Below are 18,460 nucleotides of genomic sequence, written 5' to 3'. Positions count from 1 at the left end.
CCAAACACGAAAAGACGTCAGTATTTATAAGCCTGTGAGTCTCTTAGCAAATCTTTCAGTCTGCTGATAGAGATAGAGTTGCAGGTCTTCATGAGATCAGCAGGATATTCCTTTGAGTTCAGGATTTCACAGAGAGAAAAGCAAAGAGAGGAAAAGTTAAGTACAGTCTTCAGTTGAATTTTTGATTTTATGGATCTTTTATGGATTCTCCTGGGTGGAGCCTATCCCAGCTGTCATAGGGCCAGAGGCGGGGCACACCCTGGACAGGTCACCAGTCTGTCGCAGGGCCAACACACAGAGGCAGACAACCCTTCACGCTCACATTCACACCTATGGACATTTCCCTACAAACTGCATGTCTTTGGACGGTGGGAGGAAGCCAGAGTACCCATCTCATCTGTTCAAAAGGACACTGATCCAGAAGTCTTTTGATTTGATCAGACTAAAGTTTCTAAACCTTAGCTGTACTGATGTGTTCTTTATGGAGAAGAAGCTTTCTCTAAAAATCCATCAAGTCATTATTTTTCAATTGTTTTCTGATTCTATTGTCATGAAATTTAACATGCTAACTGTCTTAGATGGAGCTCTTGGGTTTTTTAGAGTTTCTCTGAGCATTACTCTGACACTGGACTGAATTTGCTGGGATGCCTTTGCCATTGTGTTAACAGACCTCCAAAACTTGTGTTTGTGTAGAGGCATTCACAATAATAACTATGGATACATTAAGGGTGTAGCATATTTTTCACATGCTGCATCTGCATTTTGGCTTATATAAATAATGGCCCTGAGTAATATGTCATAGCTTATTGCTCATCTGAGGTTCTATGATTTTATTACTCGATGATATTTAAAACCTAAAAAACTGAAACAAGGTGTACTTTCTGTATTTCTCCAACATTAAGTCTGCCAACATAAACCTCCAAAACAAAACATTAATAAAAATAATATCGTGGCAATACACCGTTTTTGTATTGTCCACTATGTCCTCATGTAATTATTGACTAGTCAGCATTAATGTGACATTTTATCTTCTCCATCCTGATAAATCTTTGCTTGTGGGGATTAATTGAAAATATTTCGTTTTTAGGCTGATTTAGAGTCAAAATAAGATGTTTAAAGGCAAAAGGCTCTATGTCACCTTTATAGACTTAGATTCAGCAGAAAAACTATTCAGGTTATTAATTAATCTATAATGAGTATAATCAACAGCTATGGGTATACAGTGGGGCAAAAAAGTATTTAGTCAGCCACCGATTGTGCAAGTTCCCCCACTTAAAATGATGACAGAGGTCAGTAATTTGCACCAGAGGTACACTTCAACTGTGAGAGACAGAATGTGAAAAAAAAAAATCCATGAATCCACATGGTAGGATTTGTAAAGAATTTATTGGTAAATCAGGGTGGAAAATAAGTATTTGGTCAATAACAAAAATACAACTCAATACTTTGTAACATAACCTTTGTTGGCAATAACAGAGGTCAAACGTTTACTATAGGTCTTTACCAGGTTTGCACACACAGTAGCTGGTATTTTGGCCCATTCCTCCATGCAGATCTTCTCGAGAGCAGTGATGTTTTGGGGCTGTCGCCGAGCAACACGGACTTTCAACTCCCGCCACAGATTTTCTATGGGGTTGAGGTCTGGAGACTGGCTAGGCCACTCCAGGACTTTCAAATGCTTCTTACGGAGCCACTCCTTTGTTGCCCGGGCGGTGTGTTTTGGATCATTGTCATGTTGGAAGACCCAGCCTCGTTTCATCTTCAAAGTTCTCACTGATGGAAGGAGGTTTTGGCTCAAAATCTCACGATACATGGCCCCATTCATTCTGTCCTTAACACGGATCAGTCGTCCTGTCCCCTTGGCAGAAAAACAGCCCCATAGCATGATGTTTCCACCCCCATGCTTCACAGTAGGTATGGTGTTCTTGGGATGCAACTCAGTATTCTTCGTCCTCCAAACACGACGAGTTGAGTTTATACCAAAAAGTTCTACTTTGGTTTCATCTGACCACATGACATTCTCCCAATCCTCTGCTGTATCATCCATGTGCTCTCTGGCAAACTTCAGACGGGCCTGGACATGCACTGGCTTCAGCAGCGGAACACGTCTGGCACTGCGGGATTTGATTCCCTGCCGTTGTAGTGTGTTACTGATGGTGACCTTTGTTACTTTGGTCCCAGCTCTCTGCAGGTCATTCACCAGGTCCCCCCGTGTGGTTCTGGGATCTTTGCTCACCGTTCTCATGATCATTTTGACCCCACGGGATGAGATCTTGCGTGGAGCCCCAGATCGAGGGAGATTATCAGTGGTCTTGTATGTCTTCCATTTTCTGATGATTGCTCCCACAGTTGATTTTTTCACACCAAGCTGCTTGCCTATTGTAGATTCACTCTTCCCAGTCTGGTGCAGGTCTACAATACTTTTCCTGGTGTCCTTCGAAAGCTCTTTGGTCTTGGCCATGGCGGAGTTTGGAGTCTGACTGTTTGAGGCTGTGGACAGGTGTCTTTTATACAGATGATGAGTTCAAACAGGTGCCATTCATACAGGTAACGAGTGGGGGACAGAAAAGCTTCTTACAGAAGACGTTACAGGTCTGTGAGAGCCAGAGATTTTCCTTGTTTGAGGTGACCAAATACTTATTTTCCACCCTGATTTACGAATAAATTCTTTACAAATCCTACCATGTGAATTCATGGATTTTTTTTTCACATTCTGTCTCTCACAGTTGAAGTGTACCTCTGGTGCAAATTACTGACCTCTGTAATCATTTTAAGTGGGGGAACTTGCACAATCGGTGGCTGACTAAATACTTTTTTGCCCCACTGTAACAGTAAGTTTTCAGGGCTTGGACACCGAATTTCAGATGAAATAAGCTTTCTCTAGGTTTTATAGATCCAATTTCTTCAGTGTTATATTCAACACTGAGAGTATGTGTCATAATTTTAGGATGGTAGTGCAAATTTCACAATCTCTTTATGAGATTAATTCTTTATTCCTTTGGAGCTAGCCTGTTTTTGTAAGTGGGCAAGCTTTGTGCAATTTGGATGCAACAATATAAGCTGCAGTAAATAGGCCGTACCCTGTGTGCTTTTGTTATGTGCTTGTCTACAAGTACAGCAAATAGAAGGGAAGGTTTTCTTCTTCTCTCCATTCCCCTCTTCCCGTGTGGCTCATGCAAATTACGCGCGCTCCTGTGCAGCTCAAGCAGAAAAAGATAAATTAGCTCAATTAAATGAAAAAGCAGTTTTCCGGGCCTCCCTGGCTGTTCGCTGTCCGTGTGGAAGCCTCGGTGAGGGGAAGCAGACAGTGTGTGTGCACAAAGACTTCAAAGGCTGCCGCTGTTTCTAATTAGCTCCGCTGAGCGCGGCTCTCGCGTCAAACTGTTGCGTAATTTCTCAAGGTGACGGCTGGGGGCGGGACTTCCGTGTCTGCCCTAAAACCAGGAAGTTGTCGTGTTACTTCTTTTCTCCTCCTCTTTTTCTTGCAGCCAGCGAGAAACGGGAGAAAGTCGGCGGCGTGAAGTTGCTCCAGCCGCCGGGGAAGAAGCAAGACACTGGCCTCATTTCTGCGGAACTTTTCCCGAAGAAATGGCCACAGCAAGAAGGAGCGGGCACATTGTGAGGTGAGGGCAGCTTCGAACTCTCCTTCTCAGACTACTGTGTTTACTGTGACGAGCACAAGGCGCCTGACGAGCAGCGTGAGGGAGGGACGGAGGGACGGAGAGGGTGAAGTCGGTGATGCCAGCTGTTTTTGTGTTTTAATAAACCGCAGTTTGTCTGCTGTGTCGAGTCAGCCACAGGTGATAAGAGAAAATCGATCACAGGCATTTTGGTGAATCATCACTGTCAACTTCCTGTCTGATTTCCTGCCTTCACTTTATTGGTTATTTAAAGCAGAAACAGAACTTTCAGATGTAGTTGGAGCGGTGTGGGGGCAGGGCGTTCGGGGTTGACCTGGCCCTATTGAATAGTCTTAAACTGCCGTTTTGCATTAAGGGGCGGGGTCATTAATAATTCGTTAGTAATTATCAGGTAAACTGTGCTGGCTGCGAAGTTGTTTTTTATTCATTTTTATTGACTTAATAACAATGTGTTTAAAAACGGAAAATTCCTAATCAAACGTCAGCAGCTTATTTTAAAACGATAAGCTCCAAATGCTGCGTGTAATTGCAGGCGGTACTTAATGGCACGTGAATGACTGTACATAAAAGATGGATGTAGCCATTGTGACGTCACCAAACGCTGGTAATGAAGACTCCCATTTTCGCATCATTGCCTTGGTATTGAAACCAGATGTGAACGAATGAAACTGTCTGAGAAACTAAAGGCAGTTTGTGAATGACCGATCTTGTGCCAGTGAGCGAAAGCTGTGCAGCCCTGCTTTCAAACCGTAGTAACGACCAGACTTTATACCTTTAAATTCACGTTTTATTCAGTAATAAAGTGATCTGCAAGCTCTTTCCTGAGTAAGAGAGCTGAGGGTTGTTGACCCATTGATTTCTTTATAACTGTAAGTCTTTACTCAAGAGTAGTCACCTCCTGCTGGCCATTAGAAATCTAGGTTTAAGGCCCTTTTCAGTCCGGGAAGCCGAGTCCATCTAAATACAGCCTATGTCTGCAATCTGCATAGTGAAAAGCCCCAGTTTCTGTTTAGCTGTATTAAAATTCCAGACCACTGAATTTGAATACCGAGAGGTCATGATAACTAAGATAAACATCCACGCACACAGTACTAAGTCTTCATCTCCTGTTCTGACAATAAAGCACATAAACAGTGTTTTGCATTCTCTGATATGTGTAGTTCAGTGTTTTTGCTGAAAAATGGTCAAAAACTCCTGTTAAACCTAAAAAGGGCTGTCAATTTTTTTTTATCTTAAAACATTGGCTTTAAACCTTTGATGGGAGATTTGTTTGGGCAGGATGTGAGAGGGAAAGTTTTGTGAGAGTTGGAAACCTTGATATTGACTTGATTTTATTTGATATTTTCCCTTTTATCTTATTTCAGATAAAAGAGGACATTAAATGTTGAGGATTTTCTCCAAGATGAATCTTGCTCTTCATCGGATTTTAACGACTTGCGCTTTCACCAATGCTGTATTGTGTCTTTATAACTTCACTATCTGCAGAGCGAGCCCGTGATGACACAAAGCATAGGCTGCCCCTCCCATATCCCATTCCTGTTGTCTCTAAAAAGGACACGTCTCTCTGTTCAGACTCTGTCTTCCTGAAATTTCCCACCCTCCCTCTCTCTCAGTTTCTGGGCCATGATCCGTAAGAGAAGCTGTCTGATTTTTTGTGGCGCGTTCCTGTTTATCACATGGAATGCCATACTGGTACTCCTGCTGTGGGGGAGACCCCCACAGGGCCGAGATCAGAAAGAAGGTCCCGAAGGGCCCCCCAGCAATGTGATGGAAGATGTGCTTCGATTTGCAAATGCATTCGAAAGTGAACTTGAGATGCAGAAAAAAATCCTATTGCAAATCCAGAATCATCAGTTGCTCTGGGAGCCATCAGACAACAAGCCAAAGGTGACCGCTGCTCCTCAGCCTGCCATCCCTATCCTTGTCATCGCCTGCAACAGAGTCACCGTGAAGCGCTGCTTGGACAAACTCCTGCAGCACCGGCCCTCAGCAGCGCGCCACCCAATCATAGTGAGTCAGGACTGCGGACATGCCGAGACCGCTGAGGTGATTCGGTCTTATGGAAACAACGTAACTCATCTGAAGCAGCCGGATTTGTCTGACATCCAAGTGAGGCCTGAGCACAAGAAGTTTAAGGGTTACTATAAAATCTCCAGGCATTACCACTGGGCGCTCAACCAAGTGTTCAAGACGCTCGGTCATTTATCTGTGGTGATCGTGGAGGACGACCTGGAGGTGATTCTTTTCATGTTAAACACCAATGATTTAAGAGATAAGATAAGATAAGATAGAACTTTATTAATCCCTCGGGTGGGTTCCTCTGGGAAATTCGACTTCCAAAAAGCACAGCAACGACCGAAGTTACAGTTACAGAATTGTTATATATATATATATATATATATATATATACACACACACACACACACACACACACACACACACACACACACACACACACACACACACACACACACATATATATATATAAATATAAATACAGAGACAAATATAAATAAAATATACAAAGGGGATAAATAGAATAAATAGGAATAAAAAATAAAAATACAAGTGATCTCTCCTTCATTTTCATTCTTTATTTACAACTTAAATTAATCTTCTTCTTTCAAAACTCGTTATTTCACTTGTTGCGATGGTTATGTAACAGTTGAACTGAATTATTCATCTCTTGCTCTAGGTGGCACCAGACTTCTTTGAGTATTTCCGAGCCTTGCTGCCTTTCCTGAAATCTGACCCCAGCCTGTGGTGTGTGTCTGCCTGGAATGACAATGGGAGGGAAGGCTATGTGGACCCCGGCAAGGCCGACCTGCTCTATCGGACAGACTTCTTTCCCGGCCTGGGGTGGATGCTCCTCAGGGAGGTGTGGGAGGAGCTGGAGCCAAAGTGGCCTGAGGCTTTCTGGGACGACTGGATGCGCCAGCCAGAGCAGCGCCGCAACCGTGCCTGTATACGCCCAGAGATCTCACGGACTTTAACTTTTGGTCGCCAGGGTGTGAGTCTGGGTCAGTTTTTTGACAAATACCTGCGTTACATTAAACTGAATACCGAGATTGTGCCTTTCACCAAGTTGGACCTGAGTTACTTGAAGGAGGAGACATACAAGGAAAACTTTGAGAAGGAAGTTTACAGTGCTCCTGTGGTTAAATATGAAGATGTGAAGCAGGGCCAGCTACAAGGACCCGGGCCCTTCCGCCTTCAGTACTCGAGTAAGGACAGTTTCAAATTGATGGCCAAAAATCTGGGAATAATGGATGACTTTAAGTCTGGAGTGCCACGGTCAGGGTACAGAGGGGTGGTCAGTTTCATGTCCAGAGGACGGAGGATCTACTTAGCACCCCCTCCAGGATGGACCCAGTATGACCTTTAGTGAAGCTGATGAAGAACGTCCATGAGCAGTAGCCTTTTATATCTCTTCAATGTGATGGGGGAAAGCATTCCAGACCAAAGAAGAAAATGATCTTTGCTGACGCTGTTTGTCCTTACTGATACAGAATGGATGTCCCTTTCTGGTGTGGGGGTTTGCCAATACTACTCAGGTCTTTTTCATTCTTCCAAAACATTTATACACACGGTGTAGGATCCACCACAACTACGTGTTAGACAAATCTGCTGTAATTCGCCAGAGATCTATTTTTATACGATGCTAAGTGTGCACATGACATTCATTAATGCATTCAATGCAATTACTACTTTGCCACTTTTGTTTAAATTATTTGCAGTCTCGGGTAATCTGTGTGACCTGTTTCTGTCTGCTGTGAAGAGGGAAATGTAATCTGTGGTGTGGTTGCTTATAGTGTTGGTGCCAGGTAATAACTGCAGTATAATCTGTCGTTTGATTCCGATCATTAATGCCTTCTATGGAAATTATTCTTTGTGCTTACTTTTTGTCACATGATCCTGTTTGATACTCTAATGTGATTCTATTTGCAGGCTCGTTACCCTGCAAACTACTACACTTGTTTGTCTGATCATTTCTGGATTAAAAAAAAAATACACAACTTTGCTATTTTCACTCGCACTTCATGTTGCATGTGTTTAATAAACAAACAGGAGAGAGGTTTTCTTTAGGTGTGGAATTGGGTCTGTGAACTCGCCACACACACACTGGGATAACTGAGTACACAATATCTTCAACGTATTATTGAGTCATCCTGTAAAAAGGCTGCACAAGCTGATAGATGACCTCTTTTTGGCTCCTGAGACACGAGGGGTGCTTCCCAGAGTCTAACCTGCGTGTGGTAATGTGCTCAGTGCTGTGTTGCCCTCAGTCGTCCTGGTTACCAAGATTCCTGCAGAGGCACTAAAGTACTATTAACTGGATAATTAAATTGATCTTGCACTGCAATATCAGTGATATAGGTCATTACCAAAATATAAATAACTTCTAGTCAGAGTGTATCTGTAGATTTCAGCCGATGTGGCACGGTGACTTTACTGGGTGGGCCTGGACCCCTGGGGGCTGAGCTTAACACCGACACTGGAAAAGAGAAACTCCCGTCCTATTTCCTAAATTGCACGTCCTGGATTCCTCTCCTCCCATTTCAGTCTTTCCCACCACAGATGCGAAGAAGAGACACTGAAGCCTCAGCAGAAAGGTGACTGTCAAGAAGCTTTCTTAAGAAAGAGAAACTGCGAGAAAAGCTTGAAATGTCAAATTACACAAAAACCGGAAATCGGAAAATCAGTGGCAACAGGTCTGATGGAGCGATGAAACCAAACTTTAAAACTGGCCGTCAATATGTAAAGAAGAGATCAGGAGAACGCTACAGCAGTGAAACTCTTTGAAACCGCTTGGGGCTGCATTTCAGCCAGTGGTGTTGGGGACCATTTCAAACTGGATGGAGAAAAGTTGGCCTGAGAGTTAAAAAATAAAAACAAAACATAAAGGTGGTCATACCAAATTCTGACTTTAAAGCTCAATGGAACTGTACAAAATCGGTTTTTTGTATACACTGTATTTCTATTTATGTTCGCACATGTTCAATAAATTACTGCAATTATTTCCCATTTCACAGCAACAAAATAGAGTTGAGGACTGGCTCTTTCACACAGTACGTACCTAGAAGTTATTTTATATTCACAAGTCATTGTGTGCACGCAAGTCCTTGTCTTGCATGACCAACTTACTGTCTTGTACGGAAATGTTCTTAGCGCAGAGCAGTAATTATCTTTTTTATTTTGTCTTGTTATCTTGTATTAACAAAGTCATATCTTGTACAAACAGTCATCATCTTGTGCCGACGTGTAATTAATTTATTTGCACAAGACAATTTGCTGTAATAAGCTTATTATATACCTTGTTTTTTTGCATGGCAAAAAATATTTGAATTCAACTCCAGAGCCCTTAGATCACCTGTCTGACGCAAACCTTCAGATAGCCTCCATAAAATTAACAGCATTCACTGCTGTAGTGCAACTACGGTGGCCACCCTGGCTCAAATCTTTAAGTGCGTAGCGCTTCTATTCGCCTGTTTACCTCATTTGTAATGATGATGTGAGGCCGAAACCGCTAGCTAGCTAGCCTAGCTAAAGTACTGAAGAGCCGGTAAAGGATGGAGGGAAAGAGGCGTGTGTCGGGGGGTACATTTTGATAGCCCCCCCTTTTAGTTCTCATCTCCTGGCAGCGGTTTGTTCAGAAAAGCAGCCGTCACGCTTTCATTTAGGCGCTAGCCTGTTAGCATGCTAGGTGCAGGCAAGACTAGCTTTAGTGGGTTTCAGTGTGGTTTAATATGGCAGATAGCAAATTCAACACCACTCCTGACCGCTGGAATAATTTTTTAATTTACCTCTACTTAATAACCTTCGGTCGTTGTTCATAGCACCGGGTTTTTAGGTCAACAAACCCCGCCTGCTGTTGAAGACTCCTTAGCTAACGCTGGTGCTAACCCAAAAGTGTTGCCTGGAATGGAGCCAGGCGACCTGCGAGAGAGCCCCGCCGGCTCCGGGGAATCGGACGTAGGGGAATGGAGGGAGTGTATTGAGGAGGTCAAAGCCGCGGAATGCGATGGAAAGACTCAAGAAATGGCGCTCAGAGACACCTGCGAGGAAGGAGAGAGTGACAAACAGAAAAGCCCCGGAGAGCAATTACACAGTCCGTATGAAGAGGAGTTGGACCCCAGAATCCAGGTACCTCAAAATTCGGACTTTTTGTTTAATCTATTGCTGACCGTTAAACATCCTTCAGCTCTATTATTATATTAATCAGCCGCTTTTAAATTACTGTTACCTACACCTGGGTGTGTACATCCGTGATTACTTTCGATTTAGTGTGACAGAAAGGTAGTAATGTATTCAAATGAGCACATGTTCATTATTCATTTAAAAGATAATGTCTTCATAATACGGTAATCTGTGCAAATCCCTGTCAGATCTGAAGTGATTATCCTGTCACCAGTGTAACACACCTCTGACGTGTGTCACCTTACACTCCCAACCTATTAATCATCGCCATTACAGTCAAATAGTACTACTAATGCTTTCCCAATATAAATACGTGAGATACATATACTGTGTTTTTCCACAGGAGGAACTGGAGCATCTCAATGAAGCCAGTGCTGAAATCAACAAGCTAGAACTGCAGTTGGATGTAAGTGTAAATACGTAATAGATAGAAAGCTATTCAGTTATTACAATCATTGTAAAATATAACTATCAAATAATCTCCTATTATCTTTTTTTTTATTTTTAAATGGCTTCTCTTCTGTCCTCCTGTGTTTGTTAAATGTTTGGGCTTTGGTCAGTTTTCCACTGTTTTCCAACCTTCCCAGAATAGTAACTGATAGGTTAATTGGTGGTGAATATAATCAGTTACAAGTCTGCGTGAAATGTATGACAATTTAATAAGACTTGCCCTGCTTTTCTTGTCAGATTAAATAAAATTGCTTTGATGTTGACAAAACAAACTCATTATAGATGTGAAAAACCATTTATTGCCACCCTGGGAATTACTTCTCAATGTGTTTGTGTCTAAATATTTTATTAGTCTACCCCGAAGGTGCTAATGAATATGATAATTTTGTTTTTCAATATGTGTAAAGCACAGACTCTGGAAAAGTGTGAGCTCTTAAAATGGAAGATGTAGTGTTGCTTTTTGACACTCACTGAATCGGCTGCCCACTTCCTGTGTGAAATCGAATTAGTTGCTGCATTACAGGTAAATCTAATCCTGTCATTTTCATGCATTGATCGTCCAGGATGCCAGATCGGGATACCGGAAGATCCTCACAGAGTCTGCCCGAAAGCTGAACGCTCAGAGCTCTCAGCTCGGCAGCTGCATTGAAAAAGCGAGACCATATTATGAAGCTCGGCGCCTTGCCAAAGAGGTATACACAACAAGGTTTACATCTGTTTTCTGTGCCAAATGGAAGATGTGTTACAGACATGCATGTTTTTACTGCAGCATCTGGATTCAGGAGTGAGAATCAGGTGTTCTGCTCGAGGCGAGGGAAAAACAAACATCGGGTGCTGCAGTTTGTGAACGTGCACAAGTTCTGAGTAGGGAAGGGAAATCTCAGTGCAAATGTTTTTTTGCTTTTTTAAATTATTTATTTATGTTTTTTTGGAGAAACGCACTGATCCCCAGTGTAAAATGCATCTAGGTCTAAACACAATTTAGATGCAAGGTGCTTGTTCTGTTCCTTTACGAGCTCTAGTTTTGGGCGATTTTGCAAACCAGTTAAATCTACAAATCTGAAGTGTAAATCTGCGTTAACTCAGAAAACCATCATTGGTGACATCAGCGAGCATATCTACTGAAACACCGGTGTGTTCACTGTGTGCCTGTATGACTGTGTGTATAATGACACAATGCTGACTTGGATGTGATGAAGCTCGCGATGTCATCTACGTGCTGTGTAGTTACGTTACAGCTAGCTGGCTAACCACCCACGTGTTGGTTGTTACTGTGGAAAATAAATGTCACTTATTAATATTTGCCGTGTGCCATTAAATCATCTACTGCTGGCTAACCTCAGTACTGTGTGATCTGATGTTAGCACACACAGGACAGTGGCCTCTGTGATGGTTACGAAACTTTGAGCTGTGCGTGTTTGTCATTGACATCTTGTTTTCTTTTCTAACTGGATGTGACAGATGGGTGGAACTGACTGTAAAACTGCAACCTCATTGGCGACTGGCCAGTGTCTAAAATTGAAATTTACATTACCTGGGCACAAGTGGACCCTGTTACACTCAGACCTGCAGAAACTTTAACATTGATGACAGTTTGAATTTGCCTGATGAAGTAATTTGAAAAATGATCACCCAAGTTATCAAATCAGCTCTGGAGGTTTAAATTTCACTGATCACTTGCTCCTTATATTGCACCTTACAGCATATATAACTTGTATACAGCTGTATATATCTGTGTTTTATCTTTGATTGTGAAGTAATTTTAACGTAAAAATCTACATACTTCTAATGGAGAGATGCCAAACTGTTTTTCATTGTTCTTGTAACAGTAACAATAAAGATCTATCTTATCTTATCTTATCTCTTAGATGAACTAGCCAACCTGGTCCAGCCTGTCATTTGTCTGTGTTAGCAGGCGCACTAGCATTATCTAACATTAGCCAGAAGAGAGAGTGAGAAAAGTTTCAGATTTGATCCCAAAAACCCAACAACCTTGGACAAGCAGGTCTTTCATTGACGTTAATGATTAGTGAATTCCATTTCTAAGATTGTTTTTGACGCTGGGAGCAGAAGAAAGGCGCTGAGACAAAGCACCTGGGAATTACAACAAGCGTCACATTCTTTTCATTTTTGCTGAAAATTTGACCCCAGTCCTTCACATAGAAATCACATGTTCGAGATATGCAGGGAACAACGTCTCATGCATTAAAAGTTACCTAACACATTCAGACTGAAAGGCAGTATTGTTTTCCTGTAATTGCATTGACCTAGAAGCGTTTTGAATATAAAAACTATGATATGCAAACTCATTTCAGCAGAGAGATGACTGTAATTGGATTGAACAGAACAGGGGTGTTGTGTCCTTGTCGTAGTCCACTGCTGTAGGTTGTTAAAGGTGCGTCTGCTCTCCATAGGCACAGCAGGAGACTCAGAAGGCAGCTTTGAGCTACGAGAGAGCCGTTTCCATGCACACAGCTGCCAGGGAGATGGTCTATGTGGCCGAGCAGGGCCTGCTGGCTGATGGCAAGAACACCCTGGATCCCACCTGGCAGGAGATGCTCAACCACGCTACCGCCAAGGTAGAAGAGCAGTTTTAAGATGCACGGCTAAACAGAATGCTTTCATTTCTATTTGTCACCTCAACAAGGTTGCTATAGTTTTACCAAACAATGCAGAGTTCAGTCATCTCTGAGTTTATCTGGGTAGAGTCAGAATTTTGTCTGATTATTCTTGTTAGGTTTTTGCTCTCCAGTGTTTTTTGCGTGCACACATGCACACCATTATTTTTCTCCGTGATCTCGCTGCTCTGCTGTCTGCATTGTTTGTGGAAAAATAAGTGTGCAGATAAGTGTAGTGATTCTTGGCAGCCTTGGATATACTCACAAACTCACTGTTGCTGGGTTACAATTGCCAGACTCAACAGAAAAGATACAGACAGCTGGTGAACTTCAGTGCCCTCTCAGCTGTAACATGCAGCATGGATGACATGATTTTCTTGGCCTTGAGTGTCACGGAACTCTGTAAATGCTTGACTTGTTTCTTCCTTTCAGTTACAGCACAGTTTAGATCTAAGTGTGATCTGGCTTCTAGATATTATATTGATAGCTGGACTAGTTTGATATTGCTACAGTAGTTTCAGTCATCTGCACGGTGAAAAGGTCCGTTCAGTGATTCTAGTTAGCTGAAATGAGGCCTAGCAGACACAAATCAGCTACACCCTTGCATACACCCTTTGACCTGTAAAACTGTGCATGTTAACATGGGAGCTTATAGGCACCGACTCACTTTTAGAGTCAAGCTTAAGTGACCCCCGGAGGAACCGCCATTAGGGCACTTTCATTCACTTACATCTTCATCCTCACAGGTCACCTTTTGTTTGCACCAAATGCTTTGGCTTATGTCGGAGAACTACACTAGTAGACAGACCTGACACGTGGCACCCCACTGTGTCAGCAAATATTTGAAATCTGATTATATAGCTGAATATTTAAAAACATTGAACCTCAAATTTCGGATATAAAAAAACTGCATTTATGGGATCACGAGTAAAATAAGATAAAAATTTCATCTACCATCATCTTTGCTGTGGCAGAATTTTATTTTTTATTTTTTTTAATGTCTCTGGCAATAAACACCTACCATAATGTGTCAGAGTCAGCTTAGTGGAGGCCCATTGATGTTGAAAGAGAGGTGAATGATCGATGTTACTCTAACTAGGGAATCTAAGTGGACAGTTATCAGCCGAGTACCTGTAGGTAACCGATGTCAAGGCCCAACGTTTGTCTTGTTCTTAATTTTTCTTCTCCTTTTCTCAAGTCTACCAAGTCGTTCAGGCCTTGAAGTTGGTCTTGATGGTTGGTAGCTTGTGTCTAAAGGAATATCCTAAAAATCCATAACTTCCTGACGCTTTGGTGTAATATGTATTTGACTACTTAGAGTTTGTGTGAGGGCCTTTTAAACAAATAATCAAGTGTCATTTCATTTGGCAGCGCAGACACAGAAAGTACAAAGTCTTGAATTGTGCTTTATTGTGCTATTAAAATGTTTCCAGAAATTTAGAAAAGACAACAATAAAGAGTGTGCCTGAAACTCTGTGGACAGGCATTTACAAACTAAACAAGAAGCCTTTTCAGTTCTTTACTTTTTTAAGAAAATAAGAACTAATGAATGAACAGTGAGCTAAATGGTTGGGAATGAAGATCAAGGCAAAGTTTATGATAAAACCAGTCATATTTGCATTAAGAGAAATGCCGTTTCCTGTTACTGTTATAATACCGTCCGTCTCCTGTGTCTCTCGCAGGTGAACGAAGCCGAAGAAGAGCGTCTGCGCAGTGAGAGGGAGCACATGCGTGTCACGCACGCCTGTCAGGAGGCCGAGGCGCGTGTGCAGATGCTGCAGAAGTCCCTCAAGAGAGTCATCATCAAGTCCAAACCTTACTTTGAGCTCAAGGCCCAGTTCAACCACATACTGGAGGTAACACAAAGAGCCCAGTGAGACCTCTGTTTAGACACCTTCTGTTTAGTGTTTCCTGCACTTAGAAAGCTTTATCTGCTGATTTGGCAAAAGTTCTATAATATATTCAGTATTTTATGGATTTACTGGAGGTTACTGGGAGGTTATTTTCCTACTGGCATGAAATCAATGTTGAAATTGATGATGAAAGTTGCTTTGTGTGACTCCAGGAGCACAAGGCCAAAGTGCTGCAGCTGGAGCAGCAAGTAGCCAAAGTGAAGACCCGCTATTCCATCGCCCTGCGGAACTTGGAGCAGATCAGCGAGCAGATCCATGCTCAGAGAGGGCGGGACCCGGGCGAGGGGGGAGGACGCCCTTCTATCTGTGTCGGGCGGAGCCCCCCTGTCGGAGCAGAATCTGACATCAAGGTTCAGTCTGAAGGCGGAGCCTGTGGCGGCGCCATTGGAAGGGATGGAGTGGACGCATCCATCGACCTGCTGGAGAGATACAAGGAGAAGGAGCATGAGAGGGAGAGGGAGCGAGCCGGCTCGGATTCCCTTTCAGTCTTCAGCCTGCAGACCATTGCTTCTGACCTCGAGAAATACGACTCCATCGAGCACCTCGGGAATCTCAGCGACGTGGGGAGCATCACCGGGGATGAAGGGGAGAAAGAAAAAACCGGAGTGACCAATAAGAGAGACAAGCTGGTGGAAACGAGCGCCAAAGAGCGCCAGCAACAGTTCTATAAGCAGCACCACCGAAGCTTCAGTTTGTGAGGCTGTCATAGAAACAGCTGCTGTAAACAATGCAAAAATAAAAACAGCAATCCACACTAGGATAAACTTCCCTCATTAAAAAGGTACCAAACAAAAGTATGAGACAGGGAATTAAGTGAAAAAGAAGGAAAGCTGCAGCGATGGGTGTAAATAAGCACATGCACATTATTCTAAAGCTGAACACAGTAAACAGTGTAGCCTAGTTAGAACACTACAGGATCTACAGAGCTTACATCCCTGCAGGACAAGTATTCAGTATATTTACTCCTCTGAAGGATTCTGGGTAGAATTTGTTCCTTGAGCATGAAGGAGCAGCTAAGAAAGATGAAAAGCCTTGTTTGAACAGACATATTTAAAAAGGCATCATTTTTTGCTTTCCCAGGCTAATCGTTGATCTAACTTGGTGAGACTGGTAAAAACATTCTCCCTCGTCCTCCTCTGTTGCTTCCTCTCCAGTCGAGTCGAGTCTCATCAGCGATTGCTTCAAGGTAGAAGGTCGCAGGGCCCCTGAGATCCCCACCTCCTCAGCGAGTAGGGAAGAATGTAAAAAACGTTTCTTTGTCAGTGCAGAGTGAAAGCATGTTTGAATCCTTGTTCCATGTGTTTATTTCCTGTAACATGCTGCAAGTTGTGCTTTTTTTTTTTTTTTTTTGGACGTTTTAGCACGAGAGAATGCGTTTTTTGAAAATCCCTGAAATGAGTCTTAAGGCAGCATGCACTCCATCATTTCGGTTTTTGAGCGCTGCTTGCTGAAACAAACACTGACACAATCAGCCTTATTTGTTTTATTTAACTTGGTGTTGTAACACTGGAGTGTCATGATCCAGATGATTTGGATATTGTTTACATTTGTGTATATTTTTTGCCCTTGTTGTAATTTGAGGTGTGCCTTGACACAAACAAATTTAGCTTGAGTAGTAGTTTGTTGTAATCTCAGTTTGGAACCATTTAAATATGAAGTGAGTGCCCGTTTTATGATTTTCAAATATTTTTAACAGCCTGACTGATTTTTGACAAGAATTGAAAGAGTTCTGATGATGATTTTTTTTGGTTCTTTTATGATTGTACTTTGTCAAAGAAGCAAAACAATGAAGTCAGAAAAGAAAGACTTGTAAATTTGTGTAATTATTACAAAGCTGGAAAATACTGACATGTACAGATGTTGAATCTTTGCTGTACAGATGTTCTGAGTATCGCAGACATATTTAAAGTCTCATTATTGTCAGTTTATCTGAAAAACCTCACTTTTCACCGCTGTCTTAACAGTTACTTTTCACCCTCTGAATCGCATTTGTGAGTTAGTCGGATTGGATTGTCACACCTGTAATCAATAAAAGCAGATCCTGCTGCCTGGCCTTCTGTTCTTTCATGCTGAATTCAGTGGGATGGGAATTTGTGAATTTCTTCCCTCGCCTTGCTTCAATTATTCAGCAGACATATAAATATGAAGCAGGATCGCGAGAAGATGGAAGAACGGGGAGAGGCTGATTTAATAGATGACCAGTGTTGTGGGGATGACTGATTGCTGCCTCGTTGACTTAAGCTCCAAAGAGCTTTAGAGAAAGGCTTAACAATGTAGACCGCGTTAATACCACAGCGCCATATCTGCACCTCCTCTTGTCTTCCTGCCGTCGAGATAATTATCCACGTGGACTGAATCTGCAAGCTCATAAATCCAAAGCCGCTTCTTAAGATTGTGCTATGTTTTTGCTGTTGTGGGGCTTTAGACGTCGGCATGTTTCATCTTGGAAAGGAGGGAAAGAAAAAAGATGCGATAAATGCGTGAGGGGGGGCTGTTACGCACGGCGCGTCTCCATCATGACGACGTGAATTAGCTCAAGATCGTAGAGGTGGAGAGAAAAAAAAGGAGGGGAGTGTGGTGAATCGCTGTTTCGTCGTTTATGGTGGGCTTGCGTTTGTATATAGTGGATGTATGGGACTTTTTTTCTCTATGGATTTTTTTGTCATCTCTTCTCTTGGCCATGCGTAACTGCAGTACACGGAAACAATCCGAATGAGAGCCGTCTCGTTTTTGTAAGATTCTGTTTAGGCACGGAGCAGCTTGCACATTTACTGTATAGCCATATTAACAGAGCCATAAAAATTGTTGCAAAGATGCATATTTCTACCAAATAATCTGACACCGGGCTTTTCCCCTGGCGGGTCCCACCCGGAGGACTTACTCTTATCTTCACTGAGCGCATCGAAACTAATAGTAAGTACACACATGCTACAGCTTTGCTTCAGGGCGCTACATGCTATTAGTGCTGTAGGTCGCGATGTTAGAGCGCATTTATTCAGGAGACGCTCCATTTCCCGTGCACGGAATCTAGACAGCTGTCACATTTGAATGCAAGAGGCGTTCATTTTTTCGATGGGCCTGATTTGTTTTGATCCAGCCTGTTTGCATTTACATTTTAAAGCCTTTTAGAGACAGAATGCGAGCTCTGCTCCTGTTTATGCAAGACGCAGCCGCTTTAGGCTGATGACATTATATTTGGACATCCTTTCATAGGAGGGCTTGTTAATATGGTCGGCCTTCCTCTACAGGCCATCACGGATTCCCTAGTCAACACCCGACGAGCAACTACCGGCAGCTTACGGTTGGTGGCACCCTTACTGTGACCCTCACGTCTCTGTAGTTCATGCTCAGCCATGCACAGAATGCAGCATCTGAGTGTGTGTGCATGTGGAACCGCCTGAAAATAGCCCACTGTGGGCTATTCTCAACATCACTGTGGTGCTGAAATGGGCCGGATCAGTCCTTATCCAGCGCAGCTTCCGGCAGCAGACTCGCACAAGGAAGTGTAGGCAGTGTGTATGCAGCAGTGACATTGGAAGTGGATGGGATTGAGGTGTGAGAGATGTTTCATGTAGTAGTTGTGTTTTGGAGGCGCTGTCCGTGGTGCTGAAGCCTTAATTGCTTTTCCAGCTCGAGGCCA

At 42.8% G+C, this 18,460-nt stretch overlaps 3 protein-coding genes across 6 annotated transcripts in view; all 3 read left to right on the top strand.

The window, feature by feature from the left end:
* The first annotated feature begins 3,421 nt into the window (after positions 1-3,421).
* mgat1a (alpha-1,3-mannosyl-glycoprotein 2-beta-N-acetylglucosaminyltransferase a) lies at positions 3,422-7,657 on the top strand. The gene is made up of 3 exons (XM_004573564.5): positions 3,422-3,623; positions 5,006-5,876; positions 6,337-7,657. Exons 2-3 carry the CDS (start codon positions 5,265-5,267, stop codon positions 7,024-7,026), a joined length of 1,302 nt encoding a protein of 433 aa, XP_004573621.1. The 5' UTR covers positions 3,422-3,623; positions 5,006-5,264; the 3' UTR covers positions 7,027-7,657.
* A 1,436-nt stretch (positions 7,658-9,093) lies between these two features.
* sh3bp5la (SH3-binding domain protein 5-like, a) lies at positions 9,094-16,873 on the top strand. The gene is made up of 6 exons (XM_004573563.3): positions 9,094-9,785; positions 10,183-10,245; positions 10,853-10,981; positions 12,704-12,868; positions 14,590-14,763; positions 14,973-16,873. The coding sequence occupies exons 1-6, from the start codon at positions 9,564-9,566 to the stop codon at positions 15,516-15,518; spliced, it is 1,299 nt and encodes a 432-aa protein (XP_004573620.3). The 5' UTR covers positions 9,094-9,563; the 3' UTR covers positions 15,519-16,873.
* A 124-nt stretch (positions 16,874-16,997) lies between these two features.
* Positions 16,998-18,460, top strand: part of LOC112431247 (gamma-aminobutyric acid type B receptor subunit 1) — a 129,435-nt gene continuing 127,972 nt past the window's right edge. Inside the window, exons 1-2 of one of the 4 annotated variants that reach the window (XM_076890279.1) lie at positions 17,003-17,733; positions 18,069-18,121. The gene's annotated coding sequence lies outside the window, so the exon portion shown is untranslated. Of the gene's footprint in view, positions 17,734-18,033; positions 18,122-18,460 lie in introns of all 4 variants that reach the window. The other 3 variants (XM_076890280.1, XM_076890283.1, XM_076890278.1) reach the window with 3 other exon arrangements.

This window comes from Maylandia zebra, linkage group LG11, assembly GCF_041146795.1.
Source record: "Maylandia zebra isolate NMK-2024a linkage group LG11, Mzebra_GT3a, whole genome shotgun sequence".
In the NCBI taxonomy this organism is placed as follows: Eukaryota; Metazoa; Chordata; class Actinopteri; order Cichliformes; family Cichlidae; genus Maylandia; species Maylandia zebra.
This window is presented reverse-complemented; position numbering and strand designations above follow the sequence as displayed.

What these genes read in the sequence shown, in the direction of transcription:
- mgat1a (XM_004573564.5), top strand. Translation starts at nt 5,265, where the DNA reads ATGATCCGTAAGAGAAGCTGTCTGATTTTTTGTGGCGCGTTCCTGTTT. An exon ending in TCGTGGAGGACGACCTGGAG is followed by an intron (nt 5,877 to 6,336) that starts GTGATTCTTTTC and finishes CTCTTGCTCTAG; the next exon opens with GTGGCACCAGACTTCTTTGA.
- sh3bp5la (XM_004573563.3), top strand. Translation starts at nt 9,564, where the DNA reads ATGGAGCCAGGCGACCTGCGAGAGAGCCCCGCCGGCTCCGGGGAATCG. An exon ending in AGTTGGACCCCAGAATCCAG is followed by an intron (nt 9,786 to 10,182) that starts GTACCTCAAAAT and finishes GTTTTTCCACAG; the next exon opens with GAGGAACTGGAGCATCTCAA. An exon ending in CTCGGCGCCTTGCCAAAGAG is followed by an intron (nt 10,982 to 12,703) that starts GTATACACAACA and finishes TGCTCTCCATAG; the next exon opens with GCACAGCAGGAGACTCAGAA.